General features: G+C 54.8%; 7 protein-coding genes across 7 annotated transcripts; 5 read left to right on the forward strand and 2 right to left on the reverse strand.

Annotated features, from left to right (window-relative positions):
• Positions 1 to 665: 665 nt before the first annotated feature.
• On the forward strand, positions 666 to 2328 carry W97_08273 (uncharacterized protein; the record flags this gene model as incomplete). The annotated part of the gene is made up of 3 exons (XM_007786142.1): positions 666 to 890; positions 942 to 2083; positions 2151 to 2328. The coding sequence occupies 3 exons, from the start codon at positions 666 to 668 to the stop codon at positions 2326 to 2328; spliced, it is 1545 nt and encodes a 514-aa protein (XP_007784332.1).
• A 930-nt stretch (positions 2329 to 3258) lies between these two features.
• W97_08274 (uncharacterized protein) lies at positions 3259 to 4779 on the forward strand (the record flags this gene model as incomplete). Its single annotated transcript, XM_007786143.1, has 2 exons — positions 3259 to 3742; positions 3809 to 4779. The coding sequence occupies 2 exons, from the start codon at positions 3259 to 3261 to the stop codon at positions 4777 to 4779; spliced, it is 1455 nt and encodes a 484-aa protein (XP_007784333.1).
• A 690-nt stretch (positions 4780 to 5469) lies between these two features.
• Positions 5470 to 7598, forward strand: W97_08275 (uncharacterized protein; the record flags this gene model as incomplete). The annotated part of the gene is made up of 2 exons (XM_007786144.1): positions 5470 to 5980; positions 6277 to 7598. 2 exons carry the CDS (start codon positions 5470 to 5472, stop codon positions 7596 to 7598), a joined length of 1833 nt encoding a protein of 610 aa, XP_007784334.1.
• A 2072-nt stretch (positions 7599 to 9670) lies between these two features.
• Positions 9671 to 10781, forward strand: W97_08276 (uncharacterized protein; the record flags this gene model as incomplete). The annotated part of the gene is made up of 3 exons (XM_007786145.1): positions 9671 to 9974; positions 10060 to 10500; positions 10579 to 10781. 3 exons carry the CDS (start codon positions 9671 to 9673, stop codon positions 10779 to 10781), a joined length of 948 nt encoding a protein of 315 aa, XP_007784335.1.
• A 713-nt stretch (positions 10782 to 11494) lies between these two features.
• W97_08277 (uncharacterized protein) lies at positions 11495 to 12313 on the reverse strand (the record flags this gene model as incomplete). Its single annotated transcript, XM_007786146.1, has 2 exons — positions 11495 to 12028; positions 12101 to 12313. 2 exons carry the CDS (start codon positions 12311 to 12313, stop codon positions 11495 to 11497), a joined length of 747 nt encoding a protein of 248 aa, XP_007784336.1.
• Positions 12314 to 14106: 1793 nt separating this feature from the next.
• Positions 14107 to 15408, reverse strand: W97_08278 (uncharacterized protein; the record flags this gene model as incomplete). Its single annotated transcript, XM_007786147.1, has 1 exon — positions 14107 to 15408. One exon carries the CDS (start codon positions 15406 to 15408, stop codon positions 14107 to 14109), a length of 1302 nt encoding a protein of 433 aa, XP_007784337.1.
• Positions 15409 to 20042: 4634 nt separating this feature from the next.
• W97_08279 (uncharacterized protein) lies at positions 20043 to 20444 on the forward strand (the record flags this gene model as incomplete). Its single annotated transcript, XM_007786148.1, has 1 exon — positions 20043 to 20444. One exon carries the CDS (start codon positions 20043 to 20045, stop codon positions 20442 to 20444), a length of 402 nt encoding a protein of 133 aa, XP_007784338.1.
• Positions 20445 to 20490: the final 46 nt, after the last annotated feature.

Here is a 20490-nt window from a genome sequence, read left to right on the forward strand (position 1 = left end):
ACAATAGGTCACCGCTAAGTGAGTTTGCAGTTGCATCACGTCTATGAAGCGGTAACTTGCTATGTCAACAAGGTCTTGTGCACATTTCCGGCTGCTCCTGATGAAGTCACCTAGTCGGTGACAGCATCCTTCACGTGTACGGAGCATGGCGTAAGTGAATAGGTCCACATGTTGAGGTCGGTCTCTGGCAACGACCGATGCGCAGCACTAGCCGTTTCCACACTGGCTCTTGTTTTGCGCTTAGAACGCGTTGCTAATCAGTGTACTAGACGCTGACTTCCCCTCGTCCGACTTTCGCGTTCCATGAGCATCCCATTCGAATACATGTTAAAGCTCCAGGAGGTTGGAGTTTTCGAGTTGAGGCACTTTGCAGCAGCAACCATAGTGGCTTTACATTACGCATCGTTACCGAGAATTTGCAAGTGCACATGAGGCTGCTGAATCGCCGATGTCAGACAAAGGAAGACGGTTAATACTGTACTGCCTGGCCCGATGAACGGCGTGCCGGCGAACAAAGCCATACGCGCCAGTAAAGCTACTGTTCCTCGCTAAACAAACTCTCCAGTCAAAGACATGTTCGCAAGCCGGTTTCAACGCGCTTTCGCTGGACATCACTTGTGAACTCGAGATTACGTCGGATATAACCCGCAAAGGGCCCCGCGGCGATGGCGTGGACTATCCCGTTCAGTCTTGATGGCTGGTCTGCACATACCTACTACCTCGGAATCCTTGTGTTCATATGGGCGTTCCACCGGAGGGCAACTGCCTGGCGGGTTGAGCCAAAATACATACCTTGGGTGAGCGTGCGGACCGAATATTTTGCCAAGACCAGGGCCTGCTGGCGAGAGTTGTGGGACACATGGCAGAATCTTGAGAAGGGTTATGTGCAAGTACGAAGCCCTTATAAGAGAGCAATTCATCGTTGACTGACCAGGCCACAGTACAGCAAACGTTCCAAGCCCTTTCTTACGCCGAACATCAGCTATCAACCGGAAGTTGTCCTTCCGCCGGAGCACATCAAATGGCTTGTCGATCAACCGGACGATGTCCTCTCTATCCAAAAAGTTCTGATTGAGGCTGTTCAGTTCAACTATACTTCGCCCAGATCCTGGAAGTTCAAGCGGCCTTTCCACATCGAAAGCCTCAACAAGATGCGCCTTGACCTCTTAACGCCGGACATCGTTGACGAGATCGCTTTGTGCATCGACAGGATCTTTGGAACAGACACCAAAGAATGGACAGAGGTCGGACTCTCAATACCGATGTGGGAAACCATTACTCGTGTCATGACACGAGTGTTTGTTGGCGTCGACCTGGCTCACAACGACACCTACATACATTACTCAGCCTCATTCGCAATGTCTCTCGGCCAGCAGTCCGGCATGATCACGATGCTTATACCCGACCTCTTGAAGCCCATCTTCGGTCCCCTGATGGCACTTCCCTGCCGCTACTACGATTGGCGCTGCTCACAATATCTCGTCCCGCTCATCCAGTCCCACCTCGCCGCCGCAGCGAAAGCCTCAGAGCACGAAATACGCAAGGCGGATATGCTACAGCTCATGGCCCGGTGCGCCGTCAAGTCCTCCGACGCGCTCGACCGAGACCCGCGCTCCCTCTGCTCCCGGCTGCTAGCGCTGAACTTCGTCGGCATTCACACCTCCTCCATCACTGCCATGAACGCCATGCTGGACATCTGGAGCGCACCACCACATGTCGCCGCCGCCCTGCGCGAGGAAGCTGCAACAGTCCTCCGCGAACACGACGGTGTCTGGACGAAGGCCGCCGTTGGAAAGCTCGTGCTTCTGGATAGCACATTGCGCGAAAGCATGCGTGTCTCTGCGTTCAAGGGTAGGGGTGTCGAGCGCCTAGTCACCAAGAAAGGCGGTGTCATGTTGCCGGATGGCACCTACCTGCCGAAGGGGACCAAGATCGGGATGCCGGTATCGGAGATCCACCGCGATGCCACCTTCTACGAAGATCCTAGGAAATTCGTCTTTGACAGGTTTGTCGGAAAGGCAGAGTTGGGTTTGGTCAACACCACGGATACGTTTTTGGGGTTCGGGCATGGCAGACACGCTTGGTAAGTCGCCAGACCTTATACCCCTTCCTCAATGCCAGCAATGGACTGCGCTAAGGTTTTTAAACAGCCCTGGTCGCTTCTTCTCTGCTCATGAGCTGAAACTGATGTTCGCGTACATCCTGCTGAACTACGATTTGAGGCATTTGGATGAGCGGCCCAAGAATACCACGTTGAGTGATTTCTCCCTGGCGCCGGACACTGAGCTGTTTGTCAAGCGGAGGGAGAGGAGCGCGCATCTGGATTGAGCGTCCAGATTCTACTCGGCGTTCATAGGAGGGGTTTGTTTGCAAGTTTGAAGGGCGCCCGTGCAATGGACCTAGGCGGGAGGGGTCACATATAGCCCCATAGGCGCGTCGAAGCTATAGCTAGACGTAAAGCGGTTACTGTATAGATCTTTCTGAGCCTGGTGGGTTTGACAAGTTTTGGGCGATTCGCGAGTCCGGCGATTTCTGTTGCCCGTGTGCCCTCGTCTTAAGAGCATAAGCACGCATCGACTGGGCTTTCTGTATGCTTTTGGCGGTCTAGTTTGAAGCTCTGGATGTAGATCCAACCTTGGAAGTACTGACGAAGCCCTCCGAAGAGGCCTATTTGGAATAATAGGCAGTGATGTGGTGAAGAATGGGGCAGTGCATCAAGTCACGTGTAGGCCTCTGCCACTCGCGACTTGACCGATCTCGACCGGGAGCCGGATATCGCGGCCAAGTCTCGCGCGGCCAAGGATGGCTGAGATATGTCGTAACTCGATATCCCGCCACTCCGCAGCCATCTGCATCTCTTCTTGCGCTGCTGCTAGTTTGTAACTGCGACATGATCCCTTTGTGGTTCGCTACACCTGCACTGCGTTAAGACCGCCAAAGCATGCGCTCGCCGTGAGACCTTCTTTTACCGCCGCCGTCGCCATGAGCACGTCACCCCAGCCTTAATCTACCATCACCGCAAGCTGACAGATGCCAATTCAGGTGCCTCATCCATTGATATCGCGACTCTAATCGTATCCGACCCCGAAAACCCAAACTCGAATCGCGCTCGCCTCGATCAACTACCCGTAAACAACACCGTCTATCTGCTGCAACCTGCGCGACGCTAATCCAACCCGCCACCAGGCCGATGTCTCCTTCCGATATCCCACCGTCAGCGAGACTAGCATACGGACTCTATCTACCAATGACTCTCCCATGGGCTCGAACATCTATGGCCTCCTCTACGTCCCTGACCTTACATCCGAACCCTGCAGAAATGCCTCCGCGCGCTACGTACCGGAGACTGCCACGCGACGAGCGAACCTACCCGGTTACAACAGGTACTTTCTCACAGCACTGGTGCCGTGGTTTTCGCCAGAATGTATGCTTGAGTACCTCCGAGCCGCAGACCAGGACGATGTGGCCTCGATGATCACCTACCTGACCGACGAGAGCATGAACAGCACAATGCAACCGCCGCCGATGCGGGACTCGCGCTGGGACTTGAGAGACGGAGGTCAGTGGAAGAGCGCGAGTCGTTATCCGGTATTCGCGATACCAGGCTTGACCGGATATACTCTCATGCAGCAGACGGCAGCATACTCTGGCAACCTGAGCAGCGTGCCGTTTGGAGACGAGTTGATTCGGAAGTATCCGAGGGCCGATCATGCGAGACTATATGCTGAAGTGCGGACATCCGGTAGGTGTTCTTCTAGCGTATACCTGATGCGCCTGTTTTGCCATCCCTTACTTACGCGGAATACAGGTAACCGTACCACTCTCCCAACTCTCTGGGTCTTCCTACTCGTAGTGCTTGGTCTCCTACTTGTCGTCATCGGGTTCTCTTCGCTCGTTATGCACTTCTTACAACGCCGACGGCGTAGTATTCTTCGCCGGCGCATCATAGCCGGAGAAGTTGACATCGAAGCGCTTGGTTTGAAAAGGATGACCGTGCCGCAAGAGGTGCTTGACAAGATGCCGGTGTACACATATTCGGGACCATCAGTTGTGGAGCCCCAAAGATCAGATAGCGCAGCGAAAGAGCTGGACAACCCTGCGCCGAACACGAATACGACCACTCCGCCGACGCCCACAAACACCACAGCTTTCACTCAACCGACATGCCCGATCTGCCTGGACGACTTCGACCACACGACGCAGGTCCGTGAACTACCTTGCCGCCATATATTCCATCCTGACTGCGTCGACTCCTTCCTCTTGACCCTCAGCTCCCTCTGTCCGATGTGCAAGAAGTCTGTCTTGCCACCCGGATACTGCCCAGCTACGGTCACGAACGCGATGGTGAGGCGTGAAAGGATGATGGGACGGCGCCGTGCTGCTGCCAACGCTGCTCCATTTTCTGGCACCAACCCCACATCGGCTCTTTTTGGACGCCGGCAGAGTCAGGGCGCAGTAAGGAGAGTGTCAATACCGCCACGTACGCTCAACTTCTTTGCCGGCAACACGGGCGGGCGACGGATATCCAGCGCCCCGGAGGCGGGAGGCATTGAAATGAGATCACAATCGTCGCAGCCTCTCCCATCGACGGCGGAAGGCGTACCGCCACCAGAGCCTCCACCTCCGCTGAATACACAGAGAAGGCGAGATTGGGCGAGACAGAGGGCAGCCGCTCTAGTCGGGCCAAGAGCGACAGCTGAGAACGATACTGACGCAGGGGATAGGACGAGACCGAAGTGGAAGAAGGCTTTAAGCCGGATATTCCCGGGCATTGTATGACGAGGGTGGTTGGGTTTCTGGACGACTTACGCTGGGATGATCTACGGCAGACGCGGGGATCTGGCGTCTCTTATGTGAATATGTATGCCAGCGCGGCGTTCTTGAAGGTCTTTGCCATCTATAGCAGTTCACTGTTCCAATTGGGTTGGATTGTGGTACAGCTCAGATTCTCTCAACATGCAAAGTGCACCCTGCACCAAGACGTTTGTGCTAGTAGCGAGACATGGGCGTATCACGTAGAGTTGGTTAGCTGTTCCATAGTTGAGAGAATCACGAGGCCAGTTCGATGGTGGATTTGGTATCGAACGAGCCAGAGCCGAGACGCGACAACGGCGGTGGGACGCGATTCAGGCACTTGGCTTACTCAGCTCCGACCATGACGGCGATTCTCCGATCCGCGACAAACACCATGCCAAGCATCACCAGAAACCAGCCGCCTCAGCCTCAACCCCACGTCGATCTGCCGCTTCCGCTGCTCCTGCAGATGCTGCTGCGCAAACACAACCTCACCACCCACAGCGCAGCCAACGAGTAGTGTCTGTCGAGTTCCTGCATGACGTCCACCATCTTTGAGTCTGGCGCACCACCTCGCTTCCTTCGCACGCGAACGCCGTACCACGGTTGATCGCCCATGCTCCACGGCCTGCTTAGAGCCCAACTCTCGGTCAGGACCTCTACTTACCACCCATCATGCCTCCCGTGTCGAGCAAGAGCAAGGGCAGTAAAGCCCAGCCTCGCGACAACAGGCGCTCACGAAGTCGCAACACGACTCCCATCTCCACCGGTCCCAGCGTCGTGATCAAGAGCGAACCCAGCACCTCGACCTATATCCAGACGCCGTTCACGCACTTCTCTGTACCCCTAGACTTGACTGTGGAGGCTATATTCGAGCGCAGCGGCAATTCGAAAGACATACCTGGAGCTGCGAGTTTGCAAGCTGCGCATGAGGCGGTAAAGACACAATTGCTGGCGCATGTGAAGGAGAGGGCAGAGCTGTGTGATCGGGTGATGCGGGAGCTGTCAAAGAAGCGGAAGGAACGACTCGAGCAGGAGCGCGAAAAGGAAAGGTCAGACAGAGAGGCTGAGGAAAGGAGGGCGAAGCTGAAGAAGGAGAAGAGGAAGAGAGAATCACAGGAGGAGCGGCCGCCGGCTGTGGGTGCGCATGGTGTGGCTAGGCAGGATGGAGTGGATGTGCATAAAGGTGGGTTTTGTTCACTTGTTCTCCGCGGCTTTCACGTTCGACTTCACCACCTATACTACCCAACGGGCTCAGGCACACCAGGATGCCCAGTGAACCAGGGCCCCAGCGGCGTGAATCGCTACAGGCGCATGGAACTTCTGATCAAGCAGCCGTCCAAGCGAGTCGCAGCACCCGATCCACGGCATCTTTGCGCCATGTTCACTTCTCAACTAAATTCTGTTTTCGTAACACTGATATTCTATTAGACGGTTCCTCTACCATGTCATCTCCCATATCACAACCACCTCCTTCTGCAGGCACCGCCCCGAACGCAGAAGCGGGACCCTCAAGGAGCGCCTCCGAAGCCGACCGTCAACCTCCTCCGGCCGACCCTGTAACACATTACGAGGTTTTTGGATCTGATCCGACCACATTTCCCGATCCCACTATTTATCACATCCGCGAAGTCACGCCCGGTATGACAGAGGAGGAAAAGAAAGAGATATACTGCGTGGCCGAGTATCCCCACGATGACCTCCATGACCTTACTCCTGGCACGCCGCCGGACAGGGACTTCTCGAATGCCAAACCAGCAAATCAAGTCAACGCGACCGTCTTCGCGAACTACGTCGAGCCCTACATCCGTCCCTTGACAGAAGAGGATATAGCATTTCTCAAGGAGCGCGGCGATCGGGTAACACCATTTATCATGCCGCGCCGCGGTCCACGACACTACAAAGAGATCTGGGCGGAAGAGGACAGCGGTATGGCTGTGGATGGGGTGAAAAAGGAGACAGCAGACCCGAACGAGGCTCGAGGAAGCATAGAAGACATCAACGACGAGGTGGCCGAGACAGATGCCGTATCCACCGGCCCAGTTCTGGCGCGCCTAATCTCCACCCTCCGACCTGAAGCTCGACCAACCACCACAGCAACCACGAACGGCGAGGCGAACGGCACGACCAGCCACGACCCAGACAGGATGGACGTAGACGGCGAGCCCACGAACCATGTCAACGACTTAAACCTCCCCGGCCGCCCCGTCTCCGCAACCTCCTTCCCCGACGCCGCCTGGAAATCCTCCTCCCCACCCCCCCGACCCGACTACGCCACCCTCGACGAGCGCCTCCTCCAAGAGCTCGTGCACGCCGGTTTCATCCCGCCCGCCACGAACCCAGACTATACAGCCCACTACGACGATGCCGTGGCCGGCCGTCTGCGCTACCTCCAATCCGAGCTCCGCCGCCAAAGCATCATCAACGGCGCGCGCAAGGCGCGGCTGCTTGAGCTCGCCGAGGTGAGAATGGCGCAGCAGGAATACAGCACCATTGCCGACGACCTGGACAACCAGCTCAACGCCGCGTACCTGAAGCGGAATAGGAGTTTGAGCAAGACGGTGAAGAAGAAGCCGGGGGTGCCCAAGGCGGGGCAGGGCGTTGCGGTCGTGAAGGGGGAGGGGAGGGGCGTTGGCGAGGGGATTAGAGATCTCATGGCACGGAAGAAGGAGTGGAATTCGTTGATTGGGCCGGTCGTTGATGGGGGGAGGGCGTCGATTCCTAAGGAGACGGTGTTTCCGGAGGATATCATGAAGGTGTATGAGGAGAGGGAGGCCGAGGGGTGGGACAACGTTGAGGAGTGAGTGCTTTTTGTAAAGAGATCCTGGTGTTTGGGGCCATTGGACATGGGGCTTTTTGTCCAGGAACTACCTACGTAGAGGGCACGGCTGCATAGCGTTGGCGTGGATTATGAGATGTGACGTCGGCTTGAGTACGTGGATACTGGCATGCTTCTAGGAACTCACTGTATGAGGTACGGCTGTCGTTTTGCAGATTTTGTAAGAGGCGTCCCAAAATCTGTGCTCTGGATTAGTATCTGCTTGATGTTACTTTGAACTCTCATCTTATGATCTCACCTTTATTGTCATGTTGTGCTCTGGCGTGAGGTTCTCCACAAGTGTTATTTGATAGACCTGGGCAGTCGATACAAGACTTTGAGCATATAGAAGTTCGGAGTCTTTAGAAGCACTATGGCCGGCCACAGGTTTGCCAACTATACGGCCAGAGTTTGTGATCGGCCACCTGTAGACGTTTACAAGCTTGCCAAGTCATATCACCAACTCTCCACCTTAGTCGACCTGAAATTTGACACCCTTCCACTTCGATCGGCTACAAGTCCGATGATCACCACCTATAGACGGTTGGAAGTTTGCAATGTAGGGTGTGGTTAAAGGGTTGCGAATAGTTCGATAAGTATAAACACAAAAACCCCGTCTTGTGGTGCTCTATGGGATGGAGAGTGGTTGGGTCTGTGAGCGGTATAGAGGTTTTGTTTTATGGTTTAGATTATCAGCACTATAACAATCAATTACTAGCGTCAATAGTGAACGGTAAGACGCGCAAGATGTCCTGAACGGGGCCCGTCATCATTGAGGGCATCCAACTTCATCAAGAAGTCACTCAGACAGAATTGCATTAGAGCGAGGTGGTACTGGCTGGAACGACATGTGTTGCAAAGGCCTGGAACGTACAGCACTATGTTCGCTGTATACCCGCGCACTCGCGCGTGTGATCGATCACTAACTAGTATGTACTGGAAGAGGTTGGTTATATAAGTATTGAGCTCTCATCTATCTCGGAACCTTCAGGAAAGGCTGTGTTGATAAGGAGGACACGGGACGGTCGGACCAGGAAGGAACCGAAGAAGAAGACAAAGGCAAGACCAAGAAGTAAAAGGGTCTTCGTTGTCGCCCTACCGGGAGGCTGACTCTTGAAGCGTTCGACACCATAGGAAGGTGGTTTAGTCTCTACCAGCGCATCGCCACAAGCAAGTACGCTCATGGCGGGTACGCCCTCAGCGAATGTGAATAAGCCTCATGCTTGGTCAAAGGTCTTGCACACGTCAGGTTTCTCGAGAACTCTACGCTCGTCCACTCCAATCGCCGAGTTCGCCGTTGCAAAGAGAAGTTCCGTGGAAGATGGACACAACAGCAGCTCCGGGAAATTCACTGACGCGCTGATGGATCAGCTGGAACGGAAGTCGAGTATCTAGAGCAAAACGAAACTCGTCTCCAAAGCGCTTAGCAACCAGCTCTTTGACCCCTTTAACGGAACTGAAGAGGTTGCGGCATGAGCGTGCGGAGTTCGAGCGGTCTCAAGGGGGAGTCCTAGTTGATGAGCTCTTGCTATCACGCTTTACCCACTGCGTGTCTTGTAAAACCGCAGATGGGAGCGTCGGAGGAAAGCCATAGAATCAAGAAGACCGTGTGCAGAGGCCAAGCTCATCCAGAAAACGCGTTGCAGCATTGAAAGCTGGTATGGCGCAAGCACAAATCACAAGCGAGTGGTAGTGTGAGAGATTGATGCATGAAAAGGTTGAGCTGCTTGAGACATTATGCTTCCCTATCGAGTGGAACCCGCCTAGCTATTTCCTGTAATATGATAACGAGTCCAGCTCTGTCGTAAGTCTGACAGCGAAAAGCAGCAGCTTGAATGGGGCAGCGAGCTTTTGGATGGTTCTTGGTTGTAGCCGATGGCAATGCGGAAGGGTTGCCTATTCCGGACTTCCCGCGGAGGGGTAGCAAGTCCTTGAGCCGGTACTGGAAAGCGTGACCGTACAACCGCAAAGCCATATATCAAGCAGTAAAGTGGTTATAGATGCAGCTTCCTGCTCCTGTTATTGTGCAGCAAATTCTTGAACTCTAACCCAAACAGCATGCGCACCACACAGCTTCCGTCAGAGCCTCTGTCTGTACATGTGTCTGAGTCTGAGCTCAACTCTGGCCGGCTAAATGACCAGAACCTGGAAATTGCAACACGCGCACTCCATCGAGATGGACTTGTTGTCTTGGAAAACATGGTTGACCATGCCAAGCTAGACAAGCTGAACGAGAAAATGGTAAAAGACGCCTACGAGCTGCAATCAAGAGGGGAGGACAGCCCATATAATTATAACCGTGGGAACATTCAACAAGATCCTCCCCTTACCGCCTCGTGCTGGGAGCCATCGATCTTCGTACGTATGTATCCCATAGTTCTCGAAAGAGGCCGACCCATGCGGCTTAATCTTCTCGGTCAGCCGGATACTAAAATCCGATACCACAGACCCAATTGTCACGCAGGTAACCTCTACAACTCTTGGACCATTTCCCAGATTGAGCTTCGTATCCGGCAACACGGCGCTGCCTCCAACGGAGTCCTCACCGCCAGCCGCTCAGCCCACACATACCGACGCAGACTTCGACCATCCTCACTTGCCGTTTGCGCTGGTCGTGAACGTACCGCTAGTGGGCATGACCCCCGAGAATGGCTCGACCGAGGTCTGGCTCGGTACTCATCTAAACACCACTCTCGAGGATCAGGAAGGTAAGCACGGCGACCGAGCCAGTGGACGGATCAAGCGGGAGCTACTTGATCAGAGGAGAGCCGAGCGAGGGCCGTGTCAGCCAGTCGTCAAGAAAGGGAGTATCATAGTTCGGGATCTGAGGCTGTGGCACGGCGGAATGCCAAATATGAGTCGGGACCCCAGGGTGATGCTCGCCTTTAGTAAGTGCCCCGTACCGTTATCTGTCAAGACGCCGGTTGAAACCTGGGCTCTGCTTGCTGAGTCTGACGCCCCTATAGTCCATTTCGCGCCCTGGTACCGGAATCCGATGGAAGTTGAATTTGCGGAAAAACTGAAGCCAGAGCTCACTGCGGAAAAAACAGGCTTACGAGTTCAGGCGAAGTTCGTGCCAGACGAGGAGATCGAGAGCGGGTATCTGAATCGGCCTTATGGGAACACGTATTTCTTCGACCAGGAACAGCGGCTGGAGGGGATATTCTAAGACTACAGAAACGAATCTGGCGCAGGGCTGAGCCCACGGATCTGCTGAGGCGGGCCTCGTGCTCCGCTCCGATAATGATCCTTCCAGGCATGGCGGAGGTGGAGAACTTGGCTGCACCGGAATCGAGGACGGCGCGGCTGCCTTGCGCTTGATGGGCCTGGAGGGCGTTGGACACGCCGGGCGGCTTCTGAGCGCTTGACGAGGTAACGCCATAGCATTTGAACAGAGAATCAAACCGCTTCTGAAGCTCTTGCAATTGGAACTGTCGTAGTGATGTCTCGAAAAAACTCGTGGAAGATTGATAGGGAGTCATGGTGTCCAACCCAGTTGTAAGCAAAACCGGGTGACGCGTGAGGTTCCGTGGAGAAGATATCTGAAGAGAAGTGGAAGCCGCGCAATGATCCAGCCGCGTAGCGGATAGTCGTGGATTCGGAACGAGTCATGATCTCGAGAGGTTGAATAATGAGAGGGTTATGACTAAGATGCTGGCGATATCTGCCAGTGGCGGCCTTTCGCTTGAGGGGCCTGGAGGGGGTGGGCGCGCTGGCCAGCTTTTGAGTGCCTGACGATGTGTCGCCATTGCATGTAAAGATGTCGGAAATTTGCTGCGTGCCTGTCATAAATAACCCTGCAAGCCATCCTTGGCAGATGACAAGCGGTTTGAGTGATTCGACAAAGTTTGTGTATGTTGCAAAGCCGAGAGGGAGTATAGATCACTTCCGTACGGACTGGTCAACCACACCGATATTGCCTCTTGTTTTTACATTCACCTGATTCTGCTCCAGCTGCATCTCATCCGCACAGATTCTTCTTTCGAGTCTGCACTCCAACGTCCGCCTTCCCTCCACCTTGCCCTTCAATCCGTTGTCGTAGTGATCATAATACATCGTCCATTCGCCCGTGAGCTTCCCCTTCTCATTCACCTCCTCGACTGCCACAAAGCCCTCCCATTCGTCCAACGTCAGCCCGCTGCCGGGCTCGTCGGAGGTCCAGTCCCAGGGTCCGACAATATGCTCGCGGGACTGAGTTCTGTTGCCGTATTTGAGCTCCTGTGTCTCTTTGTCCATGTATATCCAATTCAGCATGGGCGGGTCGAGCGATATGGTGCTGACAAGTCCGCGGGTGTCGGGATGTAGTTCGGGATCTGGGTAGTCGATGTAGAAGCCCATAAACGGATGAGTCGCTTTACCATTGTCGTTGGCGGTGGGCAGCGGGTTCCCAGCGTCATCTTTTGGAGCGAGATAGAGCTGTGTATCGTTGTCAGCCGCTTGTCAAAGTTGAGGTTGTGGATGGAGAGATATCATGGCAAGCAGACGGACCCCGTCATTCTTGAGCACCACCGTCATCCCGTGCACCTTGTCGCGCACGCTGGGTTTCGCGTCGCAGAAAACATCCAGGTGGAACTTGATCATGCGCTTGGCCAACTCGGCGGCTTCGGCATTCTGCTTATTCTGGTGCGAGACACCTTCTGCGACGCCCGTGACGACGGGGATGGCGGTGATGATACCGCCAAAGAAGAGGCTGAGCACCATCTTTACGGCTCAAGGTGCATTGATCGAAGTTGACTCCGATTGCAGGTCGGACGTTCCCATTAATGCGTGGACGTTCAGGGAGCTGTGTTTAGATAGATAAACCTGGCAGAAGCATGCAGGCGATGACGCACCTCAACCAGCGGATGTTGCTCCGGATCATGCACCCTGATGGCCTTAACAGCCTTCAACCGACAGGCTGAGACAACATATTATAGCTTGAACGTGATGCTACCGCTAATAGAGCTCGCCAACGGTAAAGCTACATAGCCATTCGAGGCCTCTACGTTTGAGGTTACGAGGGCTTCGCGTTGCCCAAGAGCGCCCACACAGCGAGCTGAGGATAGTCACAGAGTATCATCCCTACAGATGCGGCGAGCTCAATGGCTAAGCGACCGGCCTATCAGCATGATTGCTAATATACCGAACAATATTTCGAAACTATGCCATACACTGGCAAAGCTAACCTCCAAGTGTACTTGTCATCCCAAGTCTTGGCTCAGTCACTATGGCCGTTGTACTTTAGAATCTCTCCCTGACTGTCACCGATAAAGTCCCCTTCGCTGTAGCTTGTTGGCTCAAAGCTTGTCTTCCCCAGTGGCCTCTGTCTCAGGACACTGTGGTAATGTCCGCTTTCTCTAGACGATCACGGCTCATCTGCGCCTTCCAGTACCCTCAGGACATGAGGTGGCCGAACCGGCGTCTCCCTGGTGATCAACCCACGTCGGATTGTCAGTTCGCAGCCCGGTTCAAAGGTTTAGATCCAGTCTGAAGAGCCTGGCTCTGAGCTTGATGAGCGACTGGGTCAGCTCTAGAGCAGGTGTTGATGGGGTGCCTAAGGAGCATGGCGAGGGCGCGATGCACACCATGATCCCCGCGGGAGGATATCCGTTTTGCGGGGAGTTTTTACAATTTAAAGCCTACTTCCCGCCGGATACCTGTTTCCTCTCCTTCCTTTGTGAGATCTCTCTGCGACAATTTGCCTGCGTGAGGTGGCTTGGGCAATTTGTGGCGAGCTGGAATAGCAGACGCATGCTGACAGACTATGACTTCTGGTCGAGACCATAAGAACCACAGCTACTGTAGATTGTGCAAGCTAGTCTCGGGGTCAGCAGAATGCGGCGCGGATCTTGTGCATGAGGTTCGTCGTACAGCCCAACCGTGCTCGGCGAATCGAAGAATCAAATGGCATTGACCTAATCCGGTCCTGAGTGACCGAACTTATGTAAATGTCGAAGGCGGTGTGCACTCCATGGTTGACTCCGCGAATTGCATATCCTCGAAGTGGCTAAGGACCAAGCAGCGACAATTAGTGCTTCTCCATTGCCGCCAGGGTGCTGGATGAACTCGAGTTTCGTAGGTTCCCTTTTTGGCGCATCGCAAACCCTTGCAGAACGCGTCGCCCCAATGTGGCCTGGAACCGTGGGGATACAGCTCTATCGGGAAAGTTGGATGCAGCGAAGCTGAAGCACAGGATGAAGTTAGATGGACATCAACACGTAGTGGAGTCTGCAAGCACATGAGACACGGCAATGCAACGCCTCCCTGCGCGTCTGGTATGACACAGCATCGCATGGCAATATCGAAAGCCGATGCCGAGATGCAAGAACAACTTTATGCTGTACGACGTGCAAGGTCGTCTGACGCATGTCTACGCCGGCTTCCGCGTCGCACCAGCGCCTCTCCCGCTGCAGGCCGCCTTGGGCAGTCAAGGTTGCATATCGACACCTCCCGCGTTGCACCAGTGTAGTGGCACTGCAGCAACATGACAGGCGGCCCGTTGTGAGGCCGCCTCCTCAGACGAGGAACGTCCAGAAGCTCGGATAAACGAACTCGTCCTCGAATATGCGTCTCACCTGCTCCAGCACGAATTTCTCCACTTTTCCTACGTTCTTGAGCACCTGCTTTCCGTTCTCTTTCTGGCCAATCTCGCTCTCGACCTTGATCTCTTCGAGAAGGCCTCCAACGTGCGGTCGTCGTTCTCCACCACTGTCTGCGGCAGAGCCGTCTTGATACGCATCATCGCCGATCAAAGCCTCTGCGTCATCGGGTGATAAGAAACAAAAGTGGGCTTTCTTCTTGATGTAAGCCAGGATTGCCACGCCATCAAAGGTCAAGCCAGTGATGTTGAGCTTCAGCGGTATTCCGACGAAGCTAGGCATGGGGTAATCGAGGAGTATTTCCGCGGTCAAGGACAGCTTGATGTCTCCGGCGTACTTGACTCGTGATACCACCTGAACGTCTTCTGGGCTTTTCTCTTGAAATCGCCGAGGTGACGATGTCCGCGAAAGGTTGGACTGGCCATGCTGGTCGATAGCAAAGTCCTCGATATCTGCCCTTGAGCTACGTCGCGACATGTTCTGCTGATGTTGTGAGGGCGGTCGAGAGCCGGGATCGCCAGCTGACGGGGGGGTCAGAGAGCGGGCCGTTGCTGAACGGTATTGCGCGGATTTCTCATCTCTGGCTGATGTCGGAGGTGGTTGATGGTGGGTACGGTAGTTGTGGTCCGGCCATCCATTCTGAAATTGTGCTCCGGCGACTGCGGCGAGCGGAGTTGTAGTGCCTGAGAGGCCTGCTCCGAGAGGAAGATGGAAATAGCTCAAGTTCGACGTCCCACCGGGGATACCTGGAGTTGGGGCTCGCTGAAGCGAGCTTCCGAGCACATCAATAGGTCCAAGACCTGTCCTTAGGCCGGGCAAACGAGTATCAGCATTAATCGGCGGCTGCCGCCATGCAAGGTCCGCAAGGTTACGGTTTCTAGCTACGTGTAGCTCGTCCCCCCGGCTTGATACGGTTTTGAAATCTTCACTACTCGTATAGCCGCGAGTCCTCTCCTCGTTGGAGCCTTCGTCCTCATCCTCACCGCTGGAGTCACTTCCGTCTTCTTCATAGAAGTCCGGAAGGGGATCACAAATATCCTTGAGCTCTACCACCGGTGCAATGCTACCGAAATCAAAGGAGTGGACCTTGACAGAGCGTATAAACCGTGGTAGGGTTACTTGCTGAAATTTATCGTGAACGAAGGCTCGTACAGTCTCAGCCAGGGCGGCCCCGTCCGAGCCGCCGGTCAAAGTATCCCAATGAATGTCAACGGACATGTCCTCTTATTGCCGGCGACCAACGGCTGCGGCGGATACCAGGAGTGGTCCGGTTAAACCGAGGGGCAAGGGCAGGAAGGTTTTCTGGTGCAGGGGCGGTCTCCGTGCAGTACTGCTGAAGACGCAGAATAGTCGCGTAGTGGCTGGTATTCCCTGAAAGAGCTGCTCCGCGAAGTGTAAGGGAACCCAGCGTGGAAGTCTTCTCAATATCGGAACAGTCGTACTAGAACTTTACTGTACAACCCTAGCAGCGGTAGTTATAGGCGTTCACGTGCTGCGCGGCGGGCCAAGCCTGTTTCCACAATTGGCTCTATTTCGGCCACCAGAAGTCGACGTGGATACTCCATGCACAGCCTCAATGTAGAGTAAAGGCGATGACGAGGCTGGCCAGGAAGCGGCTCCGGGCTTACGAGCGTTTGTTCGATGGATGTGCTGGCGAACGTATGTTCGTCCATGCGGGCCGTCCCTATCACCCTGAAAGGGGCAGGGCCCCGAATGCGGATACTCGTCACATTTGTACCGTCCCGCAATGGTACAAACTACCTTAAGCAGTAGGCCCTCTGATCTATATTACCTTGTTGTCAGGTCTAACTTCTTGGTAGACAGAAGCCTTATGCAGCGGCAAAGCGTCCAGTGGATCAAGCATCGTGATCAAGGCCTACATGGTCAACGCTTGACTTCCTTTAGGTGTAGAAATCTGTGACATTGCAAGGGTATACTAAATCAGGTCTACTGAGCTCTGCAAGCTTCCGCTTGCTCCACGACTGCTGGCGATTGGCGAGTGAAGTGCATCATCTCTGTGTTGGCGCCGCTGACTGAAAAGCTTAGACGCCGGGCGGTTGCGTCTGTCCAACGGCTTTGTGCGATGTGAGAAGTAACCCTGCTGTGCACACTTGGGGGCCATAGATCTCGCTCCGCACCAAGTCTACTGAGAAATACCGCAGGTTGTGAGGCCTAGGCCTGGCCTTCTGCTCTCAGCTCGATTCGTTTATCATCTTCAATGCGGAGGGAGTAATACTCGCTTGATCGCGGTAACTGAAAAAAGGATCGGCGTTGAATCAGATGACATGTAAACATTACGGACACCATTCGCTGCACCCCGCACCGCGAATATAAATCCTCCAGCATTAGATTGTTACAAGAAATAGATGCCCTGCAGCAAAATCTACCGGCTTGAAGACTCCCTTGGTATATCCCCTGTGCTAACTCCGCCGCTTGCCAAACGCCAGCACTTTTGGCTTCCGTAACGCCGTCGAAATGCTCGTGCTGTGGAGGCCGTTGAATCCTTGAAACCGGTCAGACTCCAGATTGAGGAGTTATATGATGTGCTGATAAGATAGACGGCCCGCGTTCTATTGTTGCCACAGACTGTGTGTCACCCGCTGCTGGCTCTGAGTCGTTGTTCGGATCGGATAGGGCCGCTCGGTGGCACGCTGGCGTTGGAAGTCAGACACGCGAACTTCTGAAGACTGCGGACATTGATGGAAGGGCTAAATACCGTCATCCATCGCAGCTGTCGCACTTCTCCTCATGCTTGACGATCTTGGTATTCAGCACTCCACATGGACCGCTTCTTGACGTTGCGCACGGTGCCTTCTCGGCCACCTGATGCCCGCAGCTGTACTGATGTACTACTTTCGTGCACATGACTGTTGGAAGCAGAACGAATCCGCCGGAGCGCTGATGTAGTTGGATCCGTTGTCGCGAGCGACTCGGTCGAGGAAAGGGCGGGCGGCAAGGGATCGCGCGTCTTTTGCGGAGCAGCTGATTCGCACGACTGAGGGTGCGGTCCTTTGCGCCAACGACGGAGAGGGAGCGACAGGAACCGCGGCTGGACGGGTAGTATAGCAGCCTCTGTCGGTGCAACTAAGAGCAGAGAAGCGCGGCGGAGCGAAGTTGCGGCAGGCGAGGACGGAGGTGCAGTTGCGCGGACGGCAAGGATACAGGTCTGCTGAAGAGGGCTCGAAGTATTATAAAGCCATGATGGAGAGCCCGAGAGGACGGCACGATTGTTTGATTGTTTCCGTTTGCAACATTGACAGCCGTTGTCGCGGAAGGGATGTCAGGTAGCTATGTATGGCGCCCACTAGTAGCCGTGCGAAGCAGCGGCAGAAATAATGTTCGCGTCCGTGCCGCGGCCGCAGAGGGAGCAATGAGAAAGCACCCGTTTCTATGTCCAAAGCCACTGCACAAACGCCGGCGCGGCCTGCCAGGTTGAACCTGATAGCCCGGAGGATCGCTACTGGATCAGCCACGCTACTGCAGCTCTCTGCTGGATGGAAAATACTCGAGACGCGCATGAGTGCATCTCTAGTCTGCCGTCACGAGCGAACCGGGTATCCTCAAACGCCTCGCTGAAGGCGGGCATGGAGTATATGTATGTCAGTTGTGCTGAGCGGACAAGGGAATGCCGTTCGCCTGACCGCCTACTTGGCCGTTGATACTCACGTTCGGTTTGGAGTCGACTCGACAAGAGAGTGGTCCCCCGAAATGTCAGTAATCCACATGTTGCGTAGCCAGGCATGGTTGTTATTCTAGAGGAGCGCTTCAGCATATCAGCACATGGCACCCTTGTCCCTATCCCTGTGCTTGCGCGCTTCGTTAGCAGCAGCAGAAGACGTTCGAGCGAAGCGCATGACTGCTTCCGATTTTAGACGAGCGCACCTGGCGAAAGGCTAGAAGCCCGGCCCTTACATGACATCCGTTGGGCTTCTTTGATGAAGAAGGATACGGATGACACAAGCTCTCATGATGGTAGGTAGTCAAAGCAAGGTCTAGGTGCCGCAGGGGCGTCGCTCGTAAGTTTGGCTCCTTGTTCAAGCCTTCCTTCGGAACACTCAAGGTCCAGTGCGTGAATATTGTGAGCTTCGGCGTCGACAGCGCAGTGCCGTCATGGCTGTCGCACGTTGTAGACGATCAAACGATCGAAAACTCGGCAAGACATGCCCGCCGTTGGGGGTCACGCAAAGCTACCCGCAAGGATCGCGCAGCAGTTATCCTGGTATGCAGGAGATGGCGTGCGGCCGTTGGCTTTTGGTGTAGGGCTACAGAGGGTCATCTACAGAAGGGCTGGATGCTCCCCCAGCTTCCCGCTCTGGAGCGAACCACTCAGACCACGGCGTTGAGTCGCATCGATCTCGCTATTGGCTTTGTGCAGCCGGGAGGGCTCCCGGTTGCTTCTTGGGGCGCCCTTGTATACCAAGTAGGCTCGACGGCCCGGAACATGGTCGTTCGCGAAAGCAGCCGAGCAGCCAAGCATCCAAGCTGGAGGCGCGGCAAGACCGGTGGAGCTGCCCGGGGTCCGGCCATGCAACTATTTACTTTCAAGGTGCCCCTTCGACGCAGCCGCTGAATTCATCAGATGGTCCTCGGCGACTGGATCATTACTGCAGCCTTGATGTGGGCTGTTGATCTGCCTGACAGCTGATAGCGACCGAAACACTCTACTGAAGCAATCCACTTCTGCGGACAAGAGCACGCGTTTACTCCGCAGTCCTCTGGCCTCGAGCACTCGGAAAGGGCTCAGGGCGACTTTCTTAGCGTAATGTCCGCAAGGACCGAAGCTATGGCAGCTGAAACCGGTTCCCCGATGCTCGAATTGGTCATGCCGTCCACCTCAACCGGAGTGAGAGCTTCCACTTAGTGAAAGGACCAAGTCTGAGGACTACCTTCAAGTAGATAGATTGTCTGTGACTACATGTTACACGTGTAAACGAGAAAACTTCCGAGATTGATCACTATAGAGTAGGGATTCGTTCTCCGGCTTTGCCCGTCATCTATCAACGCAAGCGGTTTGCTTCGGTTTTCGCAAATGCCCTCCTCGAAGACCATTCGGAGACGCTAGAGTCATTTCAGCGCTTTGAACCGGATCAACTGCTCGCTTGCTGAGATGATTCCGAAGCCCAGTGCGGGGAAAAGGAAGCACGGGGGCGCTTGCGGTTAGGTAGGATCGTCGTAATAGGGCTGAAAGCAGTCCCATTGCATATCGAGTACCTCTCGGTAGACGCCTGAAGACACGAAGTCGACGATGGATGAGAGGCTACACGTCTCGCTTTGTAGACAGCTCAGCGCAGCAGTGGAAGATCATGAGGCCTGGCGGATATTGAAAGCAGAGCTCCGCCCGCGTACTTCACCGTTTCACCACCATCAAGGCATTCCAAGGTTCTTTGCCTCAACTACAGTACTCCAGGTGGGCGGCTAACGACATTCATCGTCGGTTACCAAATGTAGCACAGCGCTCTACTGACCAATACCTAACTATCAACTTGGCTTGCGGGCCTTCCCGGACCCCCTCTGCGTTCCAGAGTGTGGATGGACGAAAGGAAAGAAGCACATGATGACCTCCTGCTACGTAAAGCAGCAGGAGCTGCCTGACCACCACGTGGGGTATCGTACCCTGCCTACACAGTTCCTCCCGTCTTCACCCACTGTTCACATTGCTCCTGCTCTAATCGTGTCTAGTCAGATCCTTATAAAAGCAAGCTGTTCACCTTGAATCCGCTCAATTGCTTCACACGCGTGCTCGACAGAAGACAGCCCTCAGCTGCCATTACAACTTGTCACCAACGGTTTCGTTTCAATCCTTCGGACACCTTAGACACAACGATCAGCCGCCTTCAATCACACATCGCACAATGTCTTCAACTGCCGCTCCAGTCCTCACGCACGAAGCTACACTGGACGCCCTGAGAGCCGAAGCTGCAAAAGCCGTTACCGTACAGTCCAACTCAGCTGTCGATACCTCCACGAACGCTCCAGCAGATGCCTCTCCGGACGCCCGTCCAAGACGAGACTCTACCTTCCTCGCGCTCGCGCCCACTCAGTCGAACAGCTTCCCGGCATCGCCTCCATCGATGTCTCCTCGGAACTCGGTCGCTGCGGTGGACGCGGTTGAGCCTGCTCTCGGCATGGAGACCAAGCGGCGCTCCAGCAGCGTCAGCAGCGGCGAGGCTGGACGCGCAAGATTTCTGAAGCTCGGCCCTGTTCACTACGGTGGTGAGATGGGGGTCTCGGATTACGCTGAACAGGAGGAGTGAAGATGTCTCGCAACGATTGGAGTCGGGGTAGAACGTCTGTCGACTT

Source organism: Coniosporium apollinis, assembly GCF_000281105.1.
Source record: "Coniosporium apollinis CBS 100218 chromosome Unknown supercont1.51, whole genome shotgun sequence".
In the NCBI taxonomy this organism is placed as follows: Eukaryota; Fungi; Ascomycota; class Dothideomycetes; genus Coniosporium; species Coniosporium apollinis.